This window comes from Salvelinus fontinalis, chromosome 37, assembly GCF_029448725.1.
Source record: "Salvelinus fontinalis isolate EN_2023a chromosome 37, ASM2944872v1, whole genome shotgun sequence".
Taxonomy (NCBI): Eukaryota; Metazoa; Chordata; class Actinopteri; order Salmoniformes; family Salmonidae; genus Salvelinus; species Salvelinus fontinalis.
In genome coordinates this window covers 6,802,543-6,825,606 of record NC_074701.1, presented here as the reverse complement: position 1 = coordinate 6,825,606, position 23,064 = coordinate 6,802,543, and the positions used below count along the sequence as shown (strand labels likewise).

The following is a 23,064-nucleotide window of genomic DNA, read 5'->3' as shown; positions in this document are numbered from 1 at the left end:
GGAATTGACTTACTGTAGCAGGGAGAACTTTTAAGAACAGAACAAAAAGTGAGATATCTGTTGAGGACACGTATCAAAGGATCTGATAGCACCAGGGGTGTGTGTGTGTGTGTGTGTGTGTGTGTGTGTGTGTGTGTGTGTGTGTGTGTGTGTGTGTGTGTGTGTGTGTGTGTGTGTGTGTGTGTGTGTGTGTGTGTGTGTGTGTGTGTGTGTGTGTGTGTGTGTGTGTGTGTGTGTGTGCGTGCGTGCGTGCGCGTGCTTCTCAGCAGCAGATAACGCTCTCAACCACAGAGGGAAGACGAGTGTCTATCACCACTCTCAACAGGGTTGCTAATGAGCTGTCACAGGGCAATGGTGTTGCTAGGCACATTCCTATAGCTATCCTCTCGTCTCACATCTTCACAGAGCTACAGATTAGGAAATGAAACAACCTTGGAGACATGATAATCTCCCTTGACCTCCTTTAAATTGTGCCCAAGAAAGGCATGTTTTCCAGACTCAGTTTGTTGTCCATGTCGGAGCGCTAACTTTAATTCTCCTCCTTTGTCCATTTTAACATCCTCATCTTCTCCCCTGTTCTATCATCCTCCTCTTCATAACCTACGCTCCTTCCTCCTACTCCCCTCCCATCATCCTCCCCTCTTCTCCCTCTCTCGTAGGGAGATAGAGGAGGTCTGTTGACCCTCCAGAAGAGGTGGACATCATTCCTAAAGGCCACACTGGTGTGTTCGCTGCCAGAATACAACTTACACTTCAACGTGTTGAGGAGTATTTACACGCTGCCGGGACACACACCTCATGACACACTCTTCTACGGCGTCTTCGGTCCCGAGTGGTGAGTAGTAGTAGTGGTAGTAGTACTAGAACTTTATATTGAGAGGAGAGGGCTATTTTAAGGAATCTAGTGTTCGTGTGTGTGTGGCGCTTGGCGCTTGCAACACCAAGGATTGTGAGTTTGATTCCTGCTGGGGCCATCCATACGAAAAGTGTATGCACGCACGACTGTAGGACGCTTGGATAAAAGTGTCTGCACACACGACTGTAGGACGCTTGGATAAAAGTGTCTGCACACACGACTGTAGGGCGCTTTGGATAAAAGTGTATGCACGCACGACTGTAGGACGCTTGGATAAAAGTGTATGCACGCACGACTGTAGGACGCTTGGATAAAAGTGTATGCACGCACGACTGTAGGACGCTTGGATAAAAGTGTATGCACGCACGACTGTAGGACGCTTGGATAAAAGTGTATGCACGCACGACTGTAGGACGCTTGGATAAAAGTGTATGCACGCACGACTGTAGGACGCTTTGGATAAAAGTGTCTGCACGCACGACTGTAGGACGCTTTGGATAAAAGTGTATGCACGCACGACTGTAGGACGCTTTGGATAAAAGTGTCTGCACTCACGACTGTAGGACGCTTTGGATAAAAGTGTCTGCACTCACGACTGTAGGACGCTTTGGATAAAAGTGTCTGCACTCACGACTGTAGGACGCTCTGGATAAAAGTGTATGCACGCACGACTGTAGGACGCTTTGGATAAAAGTGTCTGAACGCACGACTGTAGAACGCTTTGGATAAAAGTGTATGCACGCACACTGTAGGACGCTTTGGATAAAAGTGTATGCACGCATGACTGTAGGACGCTTTGGATAAAAGTGTATGCACGCACGACTGTAGGACGCTTTGGATAAAAGTGTATGCACGCACGACTGTAGGACGCTTTGGATAAAAGTGTCTGCACTCATGACTGTAGGACGCTTTGGATAAAAGTGTATGCACACACGACTGTAGGACGCTTTGGATAAAAGTGTCTGCACTCACGACTGTAGGACGCTTTGGATAAAAGTGTCTACTCAATAAAATATTTGAAGGGGAAAATAGTGGTAGAAACAGGCAGACAGGGAGAGAGAGAGAAGTGAGAGAGAAGAGATAGGATGTGTTAGCTGGGTCCAAGGGAAAGGTGTGACAAATGCAGAGATGGATGGAGAGAGATAGAAGGAGAAACAATCTGCAAGGGAAGAGAGGGGTATGAGGAAAAAGGAGGAAGTGGGGGACAGGAGAGAGATCAAGACAGAGAGGGAGGGAGAATATGCCCAGATTTGTAGTTACAGTGCAAAGTATTCAGATCCCTTGACTTTTTCCACATTTTGTTACGTTACAGCCCTATACTAAAACGGATTAAATTGATTTTAAAATCTATTACTTGACAGATCATACATGTAACGTTAGCTAGCAAACCAGCCAGCCAGCTAACGTGAGCTAACTAACAGTATGCTTTAACTTGCATTGCAATGAAAATAACTTTCTGACTAAATTAGAAACGTTTAATATCTTGCTAGACTCTCTTACCCGTCCGTATACATGGATGGACGCTTCTCCCTCTCTGTCATGGAGGCCATGGTTGCCCTTAGTTTGAAGATGGAATCTGGAGACGGGTGTTTTTGCAGTTATTTGTGATATCTTTCAAAAAAGCAACATTAGAAAGGATTACCTACACATGCTGAGCAGCTTATGTTATAGACAGAAGCGTGCTAAATGGACGACCAATCCAAAGTCATCTCTCGGCATGTCCCTCCCACTCATTATCTCAGCCAATCATGTCTAGCGGGAAGGTTCCTGTCTTTTTGTATTCATATTTGCAGATTGCATTCAAGTTTGTTATTAAGGAACATGAAAGTTCACATGTTCTAGAAGGCATTTCTGCCCAAAAACGCATTTTTATATAAACAATAAACGTTCAAATGACTCTCCTGTGTGTAGAGTCATGTGTCGCTAGAGTCATCACTGTTGCTGGAGGCTCCGGACTAACGGCCTTCGTTGGAGGCCTCATGCCATAACTCCTCACTGGAGGTTTTGTGCCATGGATCCTCACTGGAGGCTTCGTGCCCTGGAACATCACTGGAGGCTTCGTGCCATGGATCATCACTGGAGGCTTCGTGCCCTGGATCATCACTGGAGGCTTCGTGCCATGGATCATCACTGGAGGCTTCGTGCCATGGTTCATCACTGGAGGCTTCGTGCCATGGATCATCACTGGAGGCTTCGTGCCATGGTTCATCACTGGAGACTTCGTGCCATGGATCATCACTGGAGGCTTCTTGCCATGGATCATCACTGGAGGCTTCGTGCCATGGATCATCACTGGAGGCTTCTTGCCATGGATCATCACTGGAGGCTTCGTCCCATGGATCATCACTGGAGGCTTCATGCCATGGATCAGCACTGGAGGCTTCTTGCCATGGATCAGCGCTGGAGGCTTCGTGCCATGGATCATCACTGGAGGCTTCGTGCCATGGATCATCACTGGAGGCTTCGTGCCATGGATCATCACTGGAGGCTTCATGCCATGCATCATCACTAAGGGCTTCGTGCCATGGATCATCACTGGAGTGCAGAGACACACAGGAGGCCTGGCTCTTATCACAGGCACAGGACTCACCAGGCTGGGGAGACATGCAGGAGGCCTCTTCCTTAGCCGAGGCACCGGATACACTGGGCCGTGGAGGCGCACTGGCGGTCTCGAGTGCAGAGCTAGCACAACTCGTCCTGGCTGGATCCCCCCTGTAGCCCGGCATGTGCGGGGAGTTGGAACAGGCCGCACTGGGCTGTGCTGTCGAACTGGAGACACCGTGCGTAGGGCTGGTGCAGTATAACCCGGGCCGAGGAGACGCACTGGAAGCCAGATGCGCTGAGCCGGCATCATCCCTCCTGGCTCCGATGCGCACTCTAGCCCGGCCGATGCGAGGAGCTGCAATGTAGTGCACTGGGCTATGAGTACGCACTGGGGACATCGTGCGCTTATCCTCATAGCACGGTGCCTGCCCGGTCACTCTCTCGCCACGGTAAGCACGGGGAGTTCAGGTCTCCTAGGTCTCCTACCTAACTCCGCCAATCTCCTCGTGTGCCACCCCCCAATTCTGGGGCTGCCTCTCGTGCACTTTTCCTCGAGCCAACTCCTCATAGCGTCGCTGCTCCGCTTTAGCTGCCTCCAGCTCCTCTTTCGGACGGCGATACTCTCCCGGCTATGCCCATGGTCCTTTGCCGTCCAAGATTTCCTCCCATGTCCACTCCACCACGCTGCTTGGTCCTTTGGTGGTGGGTAGTTCTGAAACGACTGTTGGTGGAAGAAGGTGAGGACCAAGGTGCAGCGTGGTAAGTGTCCATGTAAATATTTATTTTAACTCAGAACACTAAGACAAAATAACAAAAATAGACCAACACGAAACAGTTCTGTCTGGTGCAGACACAGAGACAGAAAACAACTACCCACAAACACAGGTGGGAACAGGCTACCTAAGTATGGTTCTCAATCAGAGACAATGATAGACAGCTGCCTCTGATTGAGAACCACACACGGCCAAACACAAAGAAATAGACAACATAGAACACCAGACATAGAATGCCCACCCAAACTCACGCCCTGACCAACCAAAATAGAGACATAAAAAGGATCTCCAAGGTCAGGGCGTGACACTGTGAAATAGTTACGTACGACATATGCATAGTTTCCTGAGTCACATTTGGTGTTTTGTTGATGTTGGTGGAAAACGCTGTGTCAGGCGTCGCTCCTGAATCTTCCATAAATGTTTAGTTGGGTTGAGACCCCTCTTTCAAAGTCACTGAGATCTCTCCTTCTAGCCATCGTAGCCAAAATAATGGGCAACTGCGCATTTTTATACATGATCTTAAGCATTCTCTGATTTTTATTGCTTAATTAACTCAGGAACCGCACCTGCTTTCAATATACGTTGTATCCCTCGTTTACTCCAGTGTTTCCTTTATTTTGGTAGTTACCTGTAGTAGCTCAGCTCTGGTCACCAACTCTCCCTCCCCCTCTCTATTTTTTCCATTCCCTCAAGGGGCCCCATTCCTTCTTTTGTTTACCTCTCCTGCTATTCTCTCCCACTCATACCTTCTCTTGTCCTTCACGCCTACACTCTTCTCATTTTCCCTCCCTCTCTCTCCACCTCTCTCTCTCTCTCCTCTCTCCACCTCTCTCTCACACACTCCTCCTCTCTCTCTCTCTCCACTTCTCTCTCTCTCACTCTCTTTCTCTCCACCTCTCTCTCATTCTCCCTCCCGCTCTCTCCACCTCTCTCTCTCAACCTCTCTCGCTCCTCCTCTCTCTCTCTCTCTCTCTCTCTCACTCCCTCCATTTTTACTTGTCAGAGGATACGTACAACTTCTCTTAATTAGCTTTGAACATTTCTCTTTGTCACCCACACCCCCTGCTCTCTCTCTCTCTCTCTCTCTCTCTCTCTCTCTCTCTCTCTCTCTCTCTCTCTCTCTCTCTCTCTCTCTCTCTCTCTCTCTCTCTCTCTCTCTCTCTCTCTCTCTCTTTCTCACTCTCCCCTCTCTCTCTCCTCTCTCTCTCTATCATTCCTTTCAACTCTGCTACATGAGTTTCTGATCTATTTTAGCTGTCGCTATGGTAACATTTAAGGTTTACTGCTGCTGTTCTGGCTGACGTGTGCTTGTGCGTGTGCGTGTGCGTGCGAGACCCAGGTCAATGAATAAATCCAGATGGACAGAGAGGTGTTTTATATTGTATCAGTGTGACATGTTGTTCTCTTCTCTTGAGTTCTTTAGTGTTTACAGACCATGTCCCTGGAGAAAACTAGCTAGTTACTCTCCTGGATGGGAACCGTCACTGTTACCTCTTCACCAGACCTGGGTTCAAATATTCATTAGTTTTCTCTCCAATATTTTAGTTTCTTTTGATTTAGTGACTTAGACCAAAAAGTGAAAAACCATTGTTTTTATGTGGGGTATCCTAAACCGTTTAAGGCAGTGTAACTGTTAATCATATCAACATCTTTGTGTGTGTGTGTGTGTGTGTGTGTGTGTGTGTGTGTGTGTGTGTGTGTGTGTGTGTGTGTGTGTGTGTGTGTGTGTGTGTGTGTGTGTGTGTGTGTGTGTGTGTGTGTGTGTACTATAGGAAGAACGTGAAGATATCAGCAGTGTGCCGGTTCTCTCTGTCTGAGGTCCAACGGGTCTTTGACGGGCCCTACATGGAGAATCAGGACTCTGGAGCCAAGTGGAGCGAGTACACTGGAAAGGTCCCTGACCCACGACCTGGATCAGTGAGTATCACGCACACAAACACACATACACTTGGTCTTTTGCTGTCCAAAACTCCTGTATAACAGGCCCAGTCAGTTCTTCTGAGTTGCTGATTTAAAGTTTCCCCTAATCTCTCTATCCCCTTTATCCTCAGCATCCCAACATCCAATATATTGAGTCTGAGAGAGGGAGAGAGAGAGAGGGAGAGATGAAGAGAGAGGGAGAGATGAAGAGAGAGGGAGAGAGAGAGATGGAGAGAGAGAGAGGAAGAGAGAGGGAGAGAGAGAGATTTATAAAAGCAGAGTGAAAAACAGAGGTAAACTGGGAAGGAGAGATGGAAAGAGATTATAGAACTGCAGCTTCTTGGATTAGGCTCAAACGGAACGAGTTTATGTCATTGAAAGCCATTTCTATGGTGATTACGCCGGGCCAAGACTTGGCAACGGTTATGATGACTTATTATGGGCTACAAAGCCGTGACTTCATTAAGGAGAGGAGTCGTGATCTGCAGTAGTGTTGTTACAACATTGAAAATCTTTATTCCCACTCTCCGGGTCTAGCTGTAAAATGAGGGAGAGAGGACGTGACGGTTCCGGTGTCAATGCATCTTATCAGAGTTGGGAAAGTCTCACAGAGGACAAAGTTAGAGAAGTTGTAGCCTTAGTCAGGTGGAGAGAGATAAGCAGCCTACACGGATAGACACACTGAATTCAACTCATAGTGGCCTACTGTAAACTATGAACTATAAACTCAATGTGGGTTTGCCTTGTATACTGTAAACTCTGAACTCACCTGCTATACTGTAAGGGAGGGCCATATCGCCCACTCATCTCTCTTTATCCATCTATCCATCTATCTATCCATCTGTCCACCCACCCATAATATATAATATAATGATCAAATATATACTGAGCCTTCAGAAAGTATTCACCCCCTTTACTTATTCTTTACCATTCGGACATCAGATTTGCCACCAATGCTCCTTATAGGACACATCACTGCACTCTATACTCCTCTGTAAACTGGTCATCTCTGTATACCCGTCGCAAGACCCACTGGTTGATGCTTATTTATAAAACCCTCTTAGGCCTCATTCCCCCCTATCTGAGATATCTACTGCAGCCCTCATCCTCCACATACAACAACCGTTCTGCCAGTCACATTCTGTTAAAGGTCCCCAAAGCACACACATCCCTTTCCAGTTCGCTGCAGCTAGCGACTGGAACGAGCTGCAACAAACACTCAAACTGGACAGTTTTATCTCAATCTCTTCATTCAAAGACTCAATCATGGACACTCTTACTGACAGTTGTGGCTGCTTTGCGTGATGTATTGTTTTTTCTACCTTCTTGCCCTTTGTCCTGTTGTCTGTGCCCAATAATGTTTGTACCCTGTTTTGTGCTGATACCATGTTGTGCTGCTGCCATGTTGTGTTGCTACCATGTTGTGTTGCTATCATGTTGCTGTCATGTTGTGTTGCTACCATGTTGTTGTCATGTCGTGTTGCTACCATGTTGTTGTTACGTTGTGTTGCTACCATGTTGTTGTCATGTCGTGTTGCTACCATGTTGTTGTCATGTTGTGTTGCTACCATGTTGTTGTTACGTTGTGTTGCTACCATGTTGTTGTCATGTCGTGTTGCTACCATGTTGTTGTCATGTTGTGTTGCTACCATGTTGTTGTCATGTCGTGTTGCTACCATGTTGTTGTTACGTTGTGTTGCTACCATGTTGTTGTCATGTCGTGTTGCTACCATGTTGTTGTTACGTTGTGTTGCTACCATGTTGTTGTCATGTTGTGTTGCTACCATGTTGTTGTCATGTCGTGTTGCTACCATGTTGTTGTCATGTCGTGTTGCTACCATGTTGTTGTTACGTTGTGTTGCTACCATGTTGTTGTCATGTTGTGTTGCTACCATGTTGTTGTTACGTTGTGTTGCTACCATGTTGTTGTCATGTCGTGTTGCTACCATGTTGTTGTCATGTTGTGTTGCTACCATGTTGTTGTTACGTTGTGTTGCTACCATGTTGTTGTCATGTCGTGTTGCTACCATGTTGTTGTTACGTTGTGTTGCTACCATGTTGTCATGTCGTGTTGCCACCATGTTGTTGTCATGTTGTGTTGCTACCATGTTGTTGTTACGTTGTGTTGCTACCATGTTGTTGTCATGTCGTGTTGCTACCATGTTGTTGTTACGTTGTGTTGCTACCATGTTGTTGTTACGTTGTGTTGCTACCATGTTGTTGTCATGTCGTGTTGCTACCATGTTGTTGTTACGTTGTGTTGCTACCATGTTGTTGTTACGTTGTGTTGCTACCATGTTGTTGTTACGTTGTGTTGCTACCATGTTGTTGTTACGTTGTGTTGCTACCATGTTGTTGTTACGTTGTGTTGCTACCATGTTGTTGTTACGTTGTGTTGCTACCATGTTGTTGTCATGTCGTGTTGCTACCATGTTGTTGTTACGTTGTGTTGCTACCATGTTGTTGTCATGTTGTGTTGCTACCATGTTGTTGTCATGTCGTGTTGCTACCATGTTGTTGTTACGTTGTGTTGCTACCATGTTGTTGTCATGTCGTGTTGCTACCATGTTGTTGTCATGTTGTGTTGCTACCATGTTGTTGTTACGTTGTGTTGCTACCATGTTGTTGTCATGTCGTGTTGCTACCATGTTGTTGTTACCTTGTGTTGCTACCATGTTGTTGTTACGTTGTGTTGCTACCATGTTGTTGTCATGTTGTGTTGCTACCATGCTGTGTTGTCATGTGTTGCTGCCTTGTTATGTTGTCCTCTTAGGTCTCTCTATATGTAGTGTTGTGTTGTTTCTCTTGTCGTGATGTGTGTTTTGTTCTATATTTATATTTTATTTATTTTTAATCACAACCCCTGTCCCCGCAGGAAGCCTTTTGCCTTTTGGTAGGCCGACATTGTAAATAAGAATTTGTTCTTAATTGACTTGCCTAGTTAAATAAAGGTTAAATAAAGAAATAAGAAAACATTATGTTGTTTTACAGCCTAAATTCAATATGGATTAAATGTATGTTTTTTGTCACCCATCTACACACAATACCCCATAATTACAAAGTGAACGCATGTTTTTAGACATTTTTGCAGATTCTTTTGAAAAGAAAACAAATAAATATCTAATTTACATAAGTACAACTCTGAGTCAATACATGTTAGAATCACCTTTGGCAGTGGTTACAGTGGTTACAGCACTTCAGTGGTTACAGTGGTTACAGCAGAGTCCTTCTAGGTAAGTCTCTAAGAGCTTTGTTCACCTGGATTGTGCAATATTTCCCCTGTAAAGTTGGTTGTTGATCATTGCTAGACAGACATTTCCAAGTCTTGCCATAGATTTTCACGCCGATTTAAGTCAAAACTGTAACTGAGCTACTCAGGAACATTCAATGTTGTCTTGGTAAGCAATTGCAGTATATATTGGACTTGTGTTTTAGGCTATTGTCCTGCTGAAAGGTGAATTTGTCTCCCAGTGTCTGTTGGAAAGCAGACTGAACCATGTTTTCCTCTAGGATTTGCCTGTGCTTAGCTCTATTCTGTTTTCTTTTTATCCTACAAATCTCCCTAGTCCTTGCAAATGATAAGCATACCCAGAACATGATGCAGCCACCACCATGCTTGAAAATATGAAGAGTGGTACTCAGTGATGTGTTGTGTTGGATTTGCACCAAACATAACTCGTTGTTTTCAGGACATTAAGTTAATTTCTTTGCCACATCTTTTGCAGTTTTACTTTAGTGCCTTATTTCAAACAGGATGAATCCTTCTCACCCCTCTTCCCTCATGTCTCCAGTGTATTACAGACCAGTTGAGATCCAGAGGTATAAACTTCTCCACCTCCCTGCCAGACGACGTGTTGAACTTTGTAAGGAGACACCCTTTGATGTCCCAGCAGGTCATGTCTACAGAGCAGCGCCCCCTGTTGTTCAGGAGGACAACAGACTACACCCAGGTGGTGGCTCACAGGGTGGAGGGGTTGGACAGGCAGAACTACCATTTACTGTTCATGGGCACAGGTTGGTATAGGGGGTTATGGGGGGGTGTCTCGTGGGGTGGCTGTACATGCGTTAAGCTGTGTGTTTACATACATGGGATTTGTTTTTGTCATCCCAGTAAAGTAATGGAACAGACTTCAAACCGCATGTGCATCCCATTGTATGTGTGGGTGTGTTGTGACCCTGTATCTGTCTCCTGTTTCAGACGATGGCTGGCTGCACAGAGCTGTAGAGGTCAATGGTCATCTACACATTATAGAGGAGCTACAGCTGTTTGACCAACCACAGCGTGTGGATAGCCTGGTTATTTCACATACACAGGTACACACTCACAAACGGACATGCAGGCACATGCACGGACTCTCTCTCTCTGTCTCTCTGTCTCTGTCTCTCTTTCTGTCTCTCACAAACAATAATATCAAGGTTTTTTTTGTTTAGTGATCTTCTAATTCAAGGATATTTTCAATAACACAGGCCTCAACATACCCTCCCTCCCTCCCTCCATCCTCTAGATGAGTGTGTATGTAGGTTCTCCCTCTGGTGTGGTCCAGCTACCCCTCTCCACCTGTAATAGGTACAATTCCTGTTACGACTGTATCTTCTCCCGGGACCCTTACTGTGGCTGGGATGGACAGGACTGTTTGGATATCACAGCACAGATTGACAGGTGAGAGTGTGGGTGGGTGGGGGGGGTTAATGCACTGTGTGTGGTGGGGGGAACAGGGTAATGCAGTGTGTTTGCGTGTGGGGGGTTATGCAGTATGTGTGGGGGGTAATGCAGTGTGGGGATAATGCAGTGGGTGAGGGGAGGGCTAATGCGGTGGTGGGGATAATGCTGAGTGTGTGTGGGGTGGGGGGGGTAATGCAGCATGTGTGTGTGGGGTAAAGCATCATGTGTTGGGGGTAATGCAGCATGTGTGTGTGGGGTAATGTAGCATGTGTGGAGGGTAATGCAGCATGTGTGTGTGGGTTAATGCAGCATGTGGGGGGGGTAATGCAGTGTGTGGGGGATAATGCAGCGGGGAGCAATGCAGTGAGGGGTAATGCAGTGTGTGGGGGTAATTAAGTATGCGTGGGGCGGTAATCCAGTGTGGGGGGGGAGATGCAGTGTGTGTTGGGGTAATGCAGTGTGTGGGGGGGTAATGCAGTGTGTGTTGGGGTAATGCAGTGTGTGTTGGGGTAATGTGGTGTGTGGGGGGGGTAATGCAGTGTGTGGGGGGGTAATGCAGTGTGTGTTGGGGTAATGCGGTGTGTGGGGGGGTAATGTAGTGTGTGGGGGGGTAATGCAGTGTGTGTTAGGGTAATGCAGTGTGTGGGGGGGTAATGCAGTGTGTGTTGGGGTAATGCAGTGTGTGGGGGGGTAATGCAGTGTGTGTGTGCGCAATTGATGACAGGCTAACAGTGTCTCCTCCTCTCCTCAGGTCTAACCTGACCCAGGACGTCCTGTATGGGAACAGAGGATGTGACAACGGTACACAGCCACACAGACAGACTCACAGACCCACAGACAGAGACACAGACAGACAGACAGTAATGATAGGAGTTGCGTTAGGACCAGACACTGGTCTCACTATAGTAGTAATAACACATGGATTTTATATGGTTAGCAAAGATGACATTGTTTATAGTTTAGTCAAGTCCTTCCCACCTTGAAGATAAAGTAGAATGGTTTCAAGGTGATTCTGCACACTGAATGATGAAAGGAAATCTGAAGTTAGAATATGCAGAAATACCATCAAATTGTTAGAATAAATATTTACAGGTTGATTATGCAGCATCCTCATTTCCATAGCATCTATAATCAAATTTACTTTACATTATACTTCACATACTAAGAAGTTATAAAATACGTTTTAGCATTTATTTTCTTATGAGAGAATGTAACATATTGGGTTTTTTATGCACCAATGATTTTAGAGTCATATATGCAGTTTGGGACCCAATATTTGCATTGCGAAAAACATCACCAAAATACAAATCAGGAAACATGTTTTATGCTATATTGATAGCAAATGTAGCAATTACAGTATATGACAAGGTATCAACATTTCCACCTCTTTCATTGTCAATAATTACATTTTGCCCATATTCTTGATTAAAACCTGTTTGGGCTGCAAGCTGAATATTGAAAAAACTGGAAAATGTGTGCACATTTTCAAACGGCCTCCTAAGAAACTTTTTATTTTCCAATATGCATATATTTACTACTGTTGGATAGATAACAGTCTATAGTTTCTAAAAAGGTTTGAATTGTTTCTCTAAGTCGAACAGAAATATTTTTACAGCCATTTTCCCAGCCGAATTGAGATTTCCAAAATGCGATGTGTCTCTTTAAGACCTTCTCTATAAAAGGCCCTTTGACTTGGGACCATATAAACACGTCACACGCGTTCGTCAGGCTGTAATGCGGAAGTGAGAATTGAAAGGAGTCGAATATCTCGTCCATGGACTGAATAACACACCTTCTTGTGAGACCTGCGCAGTTAAAAAAAAATTCCGGAGGCGAAGTATAATTTGGTCTCGGCTTCTGGAACAAGGTAGATAACGTTGAATTTGATGTCTGACTACGATATTATTTGATACATGTCACAAAATCATCCTAAAGTATGTTTTTTCAATATACTTTAATTATATTATTGCAATTTATTCTGGACTTTAGATGTGATACGACGGAAGAATTTTTTGAAGAAACGCTGTGTAGCGCCGCAATGCTATTGTGCTAGCTAACCAAAGAGGGAAATAATTCGTTCTGGAACCCAACTAAAGACTCTACTGGACATTGGACCCCGTTACAACATTCTGATGGAATATCAAGAAAGATAAGACCCAATTTGGGATGCTTTTTCATATATCTGTTGAGCTGTGTTGTGCTAAGTGGGCTAACTGTGCTAGGCTAGCGCTTGACCAATGCTAGTGGTGACTTATGCTAGCTTATGTTGTTAGCTAATATAACGATATATTGTGTTTTCGCTGTAAAACACTTCAAAAATCGGAAATGTTGGCTTTATTCACACGATATCTGTCTTTCATTAGTTATCCACCATATGTTTTTCTGAAATGTTTTATGAGGTGTAATTAGTAGCCGACGTTGGTGTATGTATTTTCTCTGGCTACTCCCGTCTGGATTCAGACTCTAGCTATGTGTTAGCATTTTTGGGTAGCATCAATGTAAAACTGATTTATAGCTAAAATATGCACTTTTTATGAACAAAACATAGATTTATTGTGTAACATGTTATATGACTGTCATCTGAGGTAGTTTTTTCTGGGCTCTTTAGGTTGGTTTTAGTTTATTTCGGTTGGCTTGTGCATGCTACTTCAATCATAATTCATACTTCATAATCATATCCATACGTGTCTGTCCACTTTTGTATTTGGTGGTGAGCTAACATAAATATATGTGGTGTTTTCTCTGTAAAACATTTAAAAAATCGGACATGTTGGCTGGATTGACAAGATGTTTATCTTTCAAATGCTGTATTGGACTTGTTAATGTGTAAAAGTTAAATATTTTTAAAAAATAGATTTTGAATTTCGCGCCCTGCAGCTGTTGTCATTTTTGTCCGAATTCGGGCTTGCAGCCCAAACAGGTTAAGAATGTTAATAAACTCACTTGTTTGAGACCACAAAATTAACCAACAAAGTGCTGCTAATAGCTTTATATTGAAGATACTGTGATTGAAGAAAAACCTTTCAGAGTTGAACTGATATGAAAAGATCTAATTTCATTATCATCATAGGGCAGCGCACAATTGGCCCAGCGTCGTCCGGGTTTGGCCGGGGTAGGTTGTCATTGTAAATAATAATTAGTTCTTAATTGACTTGCCTAGTTAACTAAAGGTCAAATAAATTAAAAAAATACAAATAATGTCTACAAACTGTCTACCTGGTTTAAGTCGTTGAAGTTCAGACTGGAGTATTTTGTTTTTTACTCAGACATCCGCGACCCACACAAAACCGCACGTCACGACCCACCAGTTGAGAATCGCTGGTCTAGGGGCCTTTAGTGTCTGTTCTGAGGTCTATAACAGTACATCAGTCTTATTAACTGTTCTGAGGTCTATAACAGTATATCAGTCTTATTAACTGTTCTGAGGTCCATTACAGTATATCACAGTCTTATTGGGGCAAGATATTCATTTTGTATGTGGGTTGCCATTCTTTCAGAGACGATCCAGCACCGGAGCCGGTCTGTAATGGTGGGAGATGACGTGCTGCTCCAGTGTGAAATTAGCTCCAATCTGGCAACCCCAGTGTGGACTCTGGACGGGTTAGAGCTGCAGGGCTACGGCCTGGACTTTGGTTTCAGGGTGGGCACCGATGGCCTCCTGGTCATCGAGTCCCAACCAGAGCAGAGTGGCGAGTACACCTGCCACGCCCTCGAGAACGGCGTCCGGGTTGCTGTGGTTAAGTACTCTGTGACGGTACGTCTAGACATGCCACACCCGCATCCCCCACCCGTCGACCCATCCCAAGAACATCCCTACTACCCACCTCCTCCACCCCTCACCCCGCTCTTCCACCCCTTGCCCCCCTCCTCTGAGAGGCCCCTGCCACCCTCTGCCTCAGCCCCTCTCCCCCCCACCTCAGAGCTGTCACCCTCTGCCCCGGCCCCTCTCCCACCCACCTCGGAGCTGCTCTCCCCCAGGAGCATGGAGGCTATGTACCTGTCTCTGATCACCATCCTAGGAGGTCTGTGTCTGGTTCTCACCGTGGTCCTCCTCTACCTGGGCTTCTGTCTGCGGGGCAGCCACAGGGGAAAGTACAATCTCCGCGCTGCCGCTGCCGCAGCCGCCTCTGCCAATCACACGGACAGGAAGAAGAAACACAGGAAGCAGCAGCAGAAACACCACAGTAGCTCCGCCCACCTGGATCTCAAGACCATCTCCAGCCACTGTAATGGGAACGGGATCTGTAACGGTAACGGCGTCTCCAAACAACCGGGGAACGGTGACACGCACAAAGGGGGCTTCCTCCAGATCGTCCCGAGAGAGGGCCAGATGTCCCCCAACCAGGACCCCCCTCCCCCTGCCCCTCCTCTCCCCCCCCTGCCCCCTCAGACCCCCCATACCCCCCTCAACCAATCAGAGTGTGACTTGCAAGACTTCCCCAGCCCCAACGGCCTATCGGCGACGTTACCCAGCGTCTTGCGGAGGATGCATGGTAACAGCTACATGTTGTTAAGACAGAGTGAGGCGGAGAGCAGCTCCCCTCTCTGCCGCTCCTTCACTGAGGAACTCAACACGATCCTGGAGAAGAGGAAGCACACGCAGCTGCTGCCAAAACCGAATGAGAGCTCTCTGTAGTAGAGGGAACACCTCTCTGTGTCAGGGAGGTAGCTCCCCTGTGGTGGGAGGACTGAACTGGACCCATTAATATTGTCCATTTAGCAGACGCTTTTATCCAAAGCGACGTACATCAGTGAGTGGCCATTGGTGGCCCAAAACAGAGTGCAGTAGCGATATTTTGTGGATGACCCATGCTGCTCACAGAGTAGAATGTTTTTAAACTAGCCTGGACTGAATTATGAGAGAAGGAGATATCCTGCTTACGTTTTTTGGATGTAAAAAAGGGACACACGTCTGGTTGAAGTATTCCAAAGAAACTATTTCTGCACACTATTCGGCCCCCCTATCGCTATCCCCTGTTTGACACCAAAAGCCATGGGTTACAGTGAGTACACACATAAGAACCTACCCCAGCTCAGCAAAGCTCAGCAGGCTAGACCTAACCCAGCTCCAGTCAATACACCTCCGTCTGGATCAATAAAAGATGAGGCCTGGAAGGGGTGATTCAAGGGGCAGGCCTCAAATCTCAGCCCCATATTAAAGGCACCCCAATGGTGGAACAAACTCCCTCACGACGCCAGGACAGCGGAGTCAATCACCACCTTCCGGAGACACCTGAAACCCCACCTCTTCAAGGAATACCTAGGATAGGATAAAGCAATCCTTCTGCCCCCCCCCCCCCCCCCCCCACTTAAAAGATTTAGATGCACTATTGTAAAGTGGCTGTCCCACTGGATGTCATTAGGTGAATGCACCAATTTGTTAGTCGCTCTGGATAAGAGCGTCTGCTAAATGACTTAAATGTAAATGTAAATGTAAAGGCTCCTCGCTGGGCAGGACACGAGGGGCGGGGACCCTGGATGTCTCAACACAGCCCATGATAACAAGGAAGAAGAGGAGGAAGAAGAAGAGTCTCATGGGATTATGAGTTCTTGTGAAGTGTGACAATGACTTGACTTGTGCTTTTAAATGGAGGCAGCTGTCCAAAGGAGAGACCAGACGTGTTTAAGATGTTGTGCTCTACACCTTTTCAGCTGGTTTCATATTGGACATTGAAGGCAAAATGTGTTTTTATTCTTAGAAGTTTGTAAATTATGTGAATATTAATTACAATGGTAACACAAAATGTAATAACCAAATTCGAGTAATATTATTAACACATATCAACTCTTAACCCCAGACAGAGAGAGTAATCCAATGAAAATACCCTCTGTACATTATTTTGGTGTAATAGGAAATTGGACAGTATTAATCGTTTTGATGAAATGTAAATGCCGTTTCCTTCAGACATTCCCTGGTTATTATGTACTCAACTCAACGGACACTACAAACACATCAGGACTATGAGAGATTCAACCCCATCTGAGTAGGAGCCAATGGATTACCAGAATCCATACACTGCTGTCTCTCTCTCTCTCCTATCCAACCCCAACCTAATGGGTCTGAACTATGGTTGGAAAATAGGTCTGAACTCTACCACGACATCACAGCTCGGCCACAGAGGACCAGACATCATGTACACCTGAGGTAACCAGGCTAAGTTTTGTTTTCTGGCAGTTGGTTGGTTCTACAGACAGGCAGACAGGCAGACAAACAGGCAGACAGACAGATATCGTGGCCAGATAGTGACGTCCAGGGGAACTCTGTCTAGTATGTTTTCCTCTTTTCTTTGAGTGTTGGTTGTGAGGAGTAGAGTAGAGTAAAGTAGAGAGGGTAGAGTAGAGTAAAGTAGAGAGGGTAGAGTAGAGTAGAGTAGAGAGGGTAGAGTAGAGAGGGTAGAGTAGAGTAGAGTAGAGTAGAGAGGGTAGAGTAGAGAGGGTAGAGTAGAGTAGAGTAGAGTAGAGAGGGTAGAGTAGAGTAGAGTAGAGATGGTAGAGTAGAGAGGGTAGAGTAGAGTAGAGTAGAGTAGAGAGAGGGTAGAGTAGAGTAAAGTAGGGAGGGTAGAGTAGAGTAGAGAGGGTAGAGTAGAGAGGGTAGAGTAGAGTAGAGAGGGTAGAGTAGAGAGGGTAGAGTAGAGAGGGTAGAGTAGAGTAGAGAGGGTAGAGTAGAGTAGAGTAGAGAGGGTAGAGTAGAGGGGGTAGAGTAGAGTAGAGAGGGTAGAGTAGAGAGGGTAGAGTAGAGAGGGTAGAGTAGAGTAGAGAGGGTAGAGTAGAGTAGAGAGGGTAGAGTAGAGTAGAGAGGGTAGAGTAGAGTAGAGAGGGTAGAGTAGAGTAGAGAGGGTAGAGTAGAGTAGAGAGGGTAGAGTAGAGAGGGTAGAGTAGAGTAGAGAGGGTAGAGTAGAGTAGAGAGGGTAGAGTAGAGAGGGTAGAGTAGAGTAGAGAGGGTAGAGTAGAGTAGAGAGGGTAGAGTAGAGTAGAGAGGGTAGAGTAGAGAGGGTAGAGTAGAGTAGAGAGGATAGAGTAGAGAGGGTAGAGTAGAGTAGAGAGGGTAGAGTAGAGTAGAGAGGGTAGAGTAGAGTAGAGAGGGTAGAGTAGAGTAGAGTAGAGAGGGTAGAGTAGAGAGGGTAGAGTAGAGTAGAGTAGAGAGAGGGTAGAGTAGGGGGTAGATTTCAGTGAAGCAGAATTAAAACATCAAAAGGCTGTAGGTACAGGGAACGGAGAGGAGATGAGACTAATGTGCACCATTCTCTGAATCTGATGCTCTTTCTCCATTTCTCTCTCTTTCTCACTCTCTGCCGTCTTTTCTCATAATTACACATTTTATTTTTCTGCATCTTTTCTTCCTCCTCCCTCGTCTCCTGCCTTCCTCATTTCTTGTCCTGCCTCCCTGCTCTCTCCTCCCTCATCTTGTGTCCTGCCTCCTTCCTCCCTCTCCCTCATCTTGTGTCCTTCCTCCCTCATCTTGTGTCCTGCCTCCTTCCTCCCTCTCCCTCATCTTGTGTCCTTCCTCCACCATCTCGTGTCCTGCCTCCTTCCTCCCTCTCCCTCATCTCTTGTCTTTCCTCCCCTTGCGTTCACTAGCTATGTTTCCATGAACTTGTCCAGTGATTTTTTTTTTGTCGACATTTAGAAAGTTGGCATAGAAAATAGATGTGATAATTGCCTGCTAAGGTGAATTTCCATTGAACTATTTTGTGTGGATAAAAGCAGCTAGATGTAATGACGTCACAGCGAAAAAAACGAGTGTTGAAAAAAAATGCAGTGGTTGAAGTGTTTCCATTACCCATTTAGGTAAATTGTGCATTAATACATTGGCCACAGCCTGTATGCCCTCCCACCTACACTATATACAAAAGCATGTGGACACCCCTTCAAAATAGTGGATTCAGCTATGTCAGCCACACCTGTTGCTGACAGGTGTATAAAATCGAGTACACAGCCATGCAATCTCCATAGACAAACAGTGGCAGTAGAATGGCCTTACTGAAGAGCTCAGTGACTTCCAACGTGGCACAGTCATAGAACATTTCATAGTTTTGACGTCTCCACTATCATTCTACAACATAGAAAATAGTAAAAATTAAGAAAAACCCTTTGATGAGTAGGAGTGTCCAAACTTTTGACTGGTACTGTACATACAGTCACAGTGGGGACGACGTCGTTGATGCGCTCATTGATGAAGCCAGTGACTGAGGTGTTATACTACTCAATGCCATTGGATGAATCCCGGAACATATTCCAGTCTGTGCTAGCAAAACAGTCCTGTAGCGTAGCATCCGCGTCATCTGACCACCTCCGTATTGAGCGAGTCACTGGTAATTCCTGTTTTAGTTTTAGCTTGTAAGCAGGAATCAGGAGGACATAATTATGGTCAGATTTGCCAAATGGAGGGTGAGGGAGAGCTTTGTATGCGTCTATGTGTGTGAAGTAAAGGCAGTCTATTTGTTTTCCTCTGTTTGCACATGTGAGATGCTGGTAGAAAATTTGGGCCTGGTGTCACGACTTCCGCCAAAGTTGGTCACTCTCTTTGTTTGGGCAGTGTTCGGCGGTCGACGTCACCGAACCTCTAGCCATCGCTGATCCATTTCTAATTTTCCATTGGTTTTGTCTTGTCTTCCATCACACCTGGTTCCAATCCCATCAATTACATGTTGCGTATTTAACCCTCTGTTTCCCCTCATGTCTTTGTCGGTGATTGTTGTATGTTTTGTGCAAGCCATGTTCTGGTGTCATGTTCTGGTGTGGGACGGGTTTTGTACCCTTGTATGTTATTTTTGTATATATTGGTTTCCTGAGTTTTTCAGCATTTATTAAACTGCTCCGTTTATACCAAGTTCACTCTCCTGCGCCTGACTTCCCTGCCACCAGCACGCCCTCAATACACCTGGTCTTGAGAATGCAGTATATCCTTCGTGTCTGACTCAATAAAAGTACAACTCTTTGTCTAGTTCATGGTGAGTAATCGCTTCTGATGTCCAGAAGCTCCTTTCGGTCATAAGAGACGGTAGCAGCACCATTATGTACAAAATAAGTTACAAACAATGCGAAAAAACTAACAAAATAGCACAGTTGGTTAAAAAGGCAGCCATACCCTCCAGCGCCATTCTTAACATACTAAAGAACGGTCGCTAAGTGCATTGTTGGAGCAGGTGGACACTGATAGGATGGAATGAAAGGCAGCGCTGCGATCAGCTTTCTCCATTTAAATATTTCCTTTACATTATAGTTATTCCACAATACTGACGACGGATCAGCTCCTGGAGAGATATTATCACCTACGGCTGCAAATATTGAGGCGGCTTATTCTAATGCTTACCCAATAAAAATGCACAAAATCATCAATTTGGCACATTAGTGCGCACATGTAAGGCTGCACATCATGGCATATATGGAGACAAATTATAGACAGTAGCCTACAAGCAGCAAAATAGAACTCAATATGATTGAAAACACCTGTAGCCTTTTTTTATGCATTCATCTCAGTTTTCATTTGAAGCATATTTTTATACGTTGCTTGTTTGTATCAATTGCAAAGACATTGGCAAATTGATATTTGTAGTCAACTTTTGATCTGAAGTTATCAGCCTCACAGAGAAAACCGCTGGACTATTTAACGATGCTCCTAAGGATGTTCTAACAATGAACTTAGCCTTAAGATGCTTTTGGTAAACCAGGCCCTGGACAGGTCTGTGATTTAGGTCTGTGATTTAGGTCTGTGATGTGGGCTGGAGAAGCAGTGAATTGAATGTTGCAGCAAATTCTAAAAGGCTATAGATGGTTGGAGACCAAACCTCACCCCACTGGGCAAAAACTGGTTGAATCTATGTTGTTTCCACGTCATTTCATGTGATGACATTGAATCAACATGGAAAACAGTTTGGATTTGCAAAAATCCGTCTTTTTTTCTTTTAACCTAAATTCAATCACATGTTCAGTTTTTTGTTGATTTCACATTAAATTCACATTAATTGACAACTCAACCACATGTAAATCAAAAGTAGATGTTGGACTGATGTCTGTGGGACCATGGCTTTACTAGAGGAGATGAAGGAGAGACAAACCAACACAAGCCATTAGAGAAGCCTTCATTAAGCCCTATCCAGCTAGTCTCTAAATGTAGTGAGTGATGAGACAAGATTATAGTTAGTTATTTACTTAGGTAGGTAGGCTATACCCCCAAGGGGAACTTGTGAAATTAGGGTTTGGGATTTACAAATGATTGGAGGATATGTTTGAAGAGCTACGGCCAGCTTTACACACACACACACACACACACACACACACACACACACACACACACACACACACAGGGACAGCTCTGATGCTATCTATAGCACTGTGCTAGCGTTCATCTATTTTAGTTTTCTTACATTTTTTAAATCTCTTTATGCAAGTTATTTCTGTTTCCCATACCTACTGGTGACACATCCAAACAACACCAGGAAGTGAACACAGTGTAGATCTCTGTTTCTGACTCACTGATGTCTTGTTCTTCCACAGGCCTGAGAGATGCTGTCTAGTTTGGGGACTGTCTGTTTGAAACAGATCTTGCTAACTTCAACTCCAGACATCCTCAGATATGGTGTGATGTCTGGTACCGTGACACTAATATCTTGCCCACCGGGAATAGCTTCAAAATGTCTGAATAACTTTGAAGAGTCACTGTTTGGAATCAAACACAGTTCAAGTACCATTGAAAGACCAATTATAATCCAGAGCGACTGAGGAAACAGTCAAATCATCCATTCTACAACAACCAGTATGCTCTATCCCATGTTTTTTTTGTGTTTTTTTTAGTCATTTAGCAGACGCTCTTATCCAGAGCGACTTACAGTAGAGTGCATACATTTTATTACATTTTTTACATTTCATTACATTTTTACATACTGAGACAAGGATATTCCTACCGGCCGAACCCTCCCTAACCCGGACGACGCTATGCCAATTGTGCGTCGCCCCACGGACCTCCCGGTTGCGGCTGGCTGCGACAGAGCCTGGGCGCGAACCCAGCCCAGCCTGGGCGCGAACCCAGAGACTCTGGTGGCGCAGCTAGCACTGCGATGCAGTGCCCTAGACCATTGTGCCACCCGGGAGGCATGTTAACCTGAGAACTGGATACCTCAGGAAGTAATATAGGCCAGGGTACAGTACAGCTACTCTCTGTGACTGGCATACTCCTGTGCGGTTCATCACAAGAGCAAACTGGGGAAAGGGGCATTTAATGGTTCTGGTCTTCACATCAAACAACTCTGCCCTCTCTGTTGTCCTCTCTGTAAGGATGACAAACTATGACAAAATGGATGCTTACTATTCATGATCCCCATCCTAACTGTTGCCAGGTTTTAAAATGAATGCACTATTAGTGCCACTATGTTCTTTTTAAGTCAAAAATAAAGAAATGTATTGTAATTTTGTTCTATGTTGCTATTCTATTGCCAGTGTTGTTGTTTTGGTTCCATGTGTAAGAGGCATTGATGTGGGTGTGTAGTCCATTAGTGTTGCACTAGTAATCTAATAACATGGTAGAACAACAGGGGTCTCCAACTCTGGTCCTGGAGACCTACGCGCGGTGCAGGATTTCTTCCAACCCGGCACTACCACAGCTGATCCAACTTATCATGGTTCAGAGTCAGACTGAAGACTGTGATCAATTGAGTGTGTTTAGTAGGTATGTTCGTGATTGGTTGGAGCAAAACCCTGCACATGCAGTCACTCTCCAGGGCCGGAGTTGGAGAACCTGTTGTTGAAGCATGGTATCTTAGCTAACAACATGATGAACAGAATACACCACCACAACCATAATGTGACAGATAAGACTCTTCGTCTGGCCCATTCATCTGGGTTTGCTTAGATAAAGTTCCCCACAGCTCGTTAAGCAACTTCCACAGCATTCATCATTCTGTCTTTCGTTCTCGCTCTCCCTATTGCTCGCTCTGTCTATCTCCGTCTCTCTCTCTCTCTCTCTCTCTCTCTCTGTAATATTATGATAATTAAGTCCAATGCAGACACAAGATGTAATCCTGCTTTACTAACAGTAAAACATTGAGTAGCAGCTCACCAGTGAAGGCTGCTGAGGGGAGAACGGCTCATAATAATGTCTGGAACAGAGCAAATGGAATGGCATCAAACACATGGAAACCATTTTTTTGATGTTGTTGATACCTTTCCACTGATTCCGCTCCAGCCATTACTACAAGCCCGTCCTCTCCAATTAAGGTGCCAGCAACCTCCTGTGCAGCTTACTGACTTCTGGTTCATTTAAATGTAATTGATCTGAGTTGAAATTCTAATAAACAATATGTTTCAAACTC

General features: G+C 45.1%; 1 protein-coding gene and 1 long non-coding RNA gene across 2 annotated transcripts in view; both read left to right on the top strand.

The window, feature by feature from the left end:
* Positions 1 to 15,917, top strand: part of LOC129836024 (semaphorin-4G-like) — a 41,130-nt gene extending 25,213 nt beyond the window's left edge. The window contains exons 9-15 of the mRNA XM_055901762.1: positions 660 to 835; positions 5,946 to 6,090; positions 9,885 to 10,107; positions 10,292 to 10,407; positions 10,599 to 10,753; positions 11,508 to 11,557; positions 14,254 to 15,917. Of these exons, the coding sequence (XP_055757737.1) occupies positions 660 to 835; positions 5,946 to 6,090; positions 9,885 to 10,107; positions 10,292 to 10,407; positions 10,599 to 10,753; positions 11,508 to 11,557; positions 14,254 to 15,392 (2,004 nt within the window). The 3' untranslated portion in view covers positions 15,393 to 15,917. The remainder of the gene's footprint in view (positions 1 to 659; positions 836 to 5,945; positions 6,091 to 9,884; positions 10,108 to 10,291; positions 10,408 to 10,598; positions 10,754 to 11,507; positions 11,558 to 14,253) is intronic.
* Positions 15,918 to 16,195: 278 nt separating this feature from the next.
* LOC129836025 (uncharacterized) lies at positions 16,196 to 23,064 on the top strand. The gene is made up of 2 exons (XR_008756597.1): positions 16,196 to 16,901; positions 21,254 to 23,064. It is a non-coding gene; the product is annotated as an uncharacterized LOC129836025 (long non-coding RNA).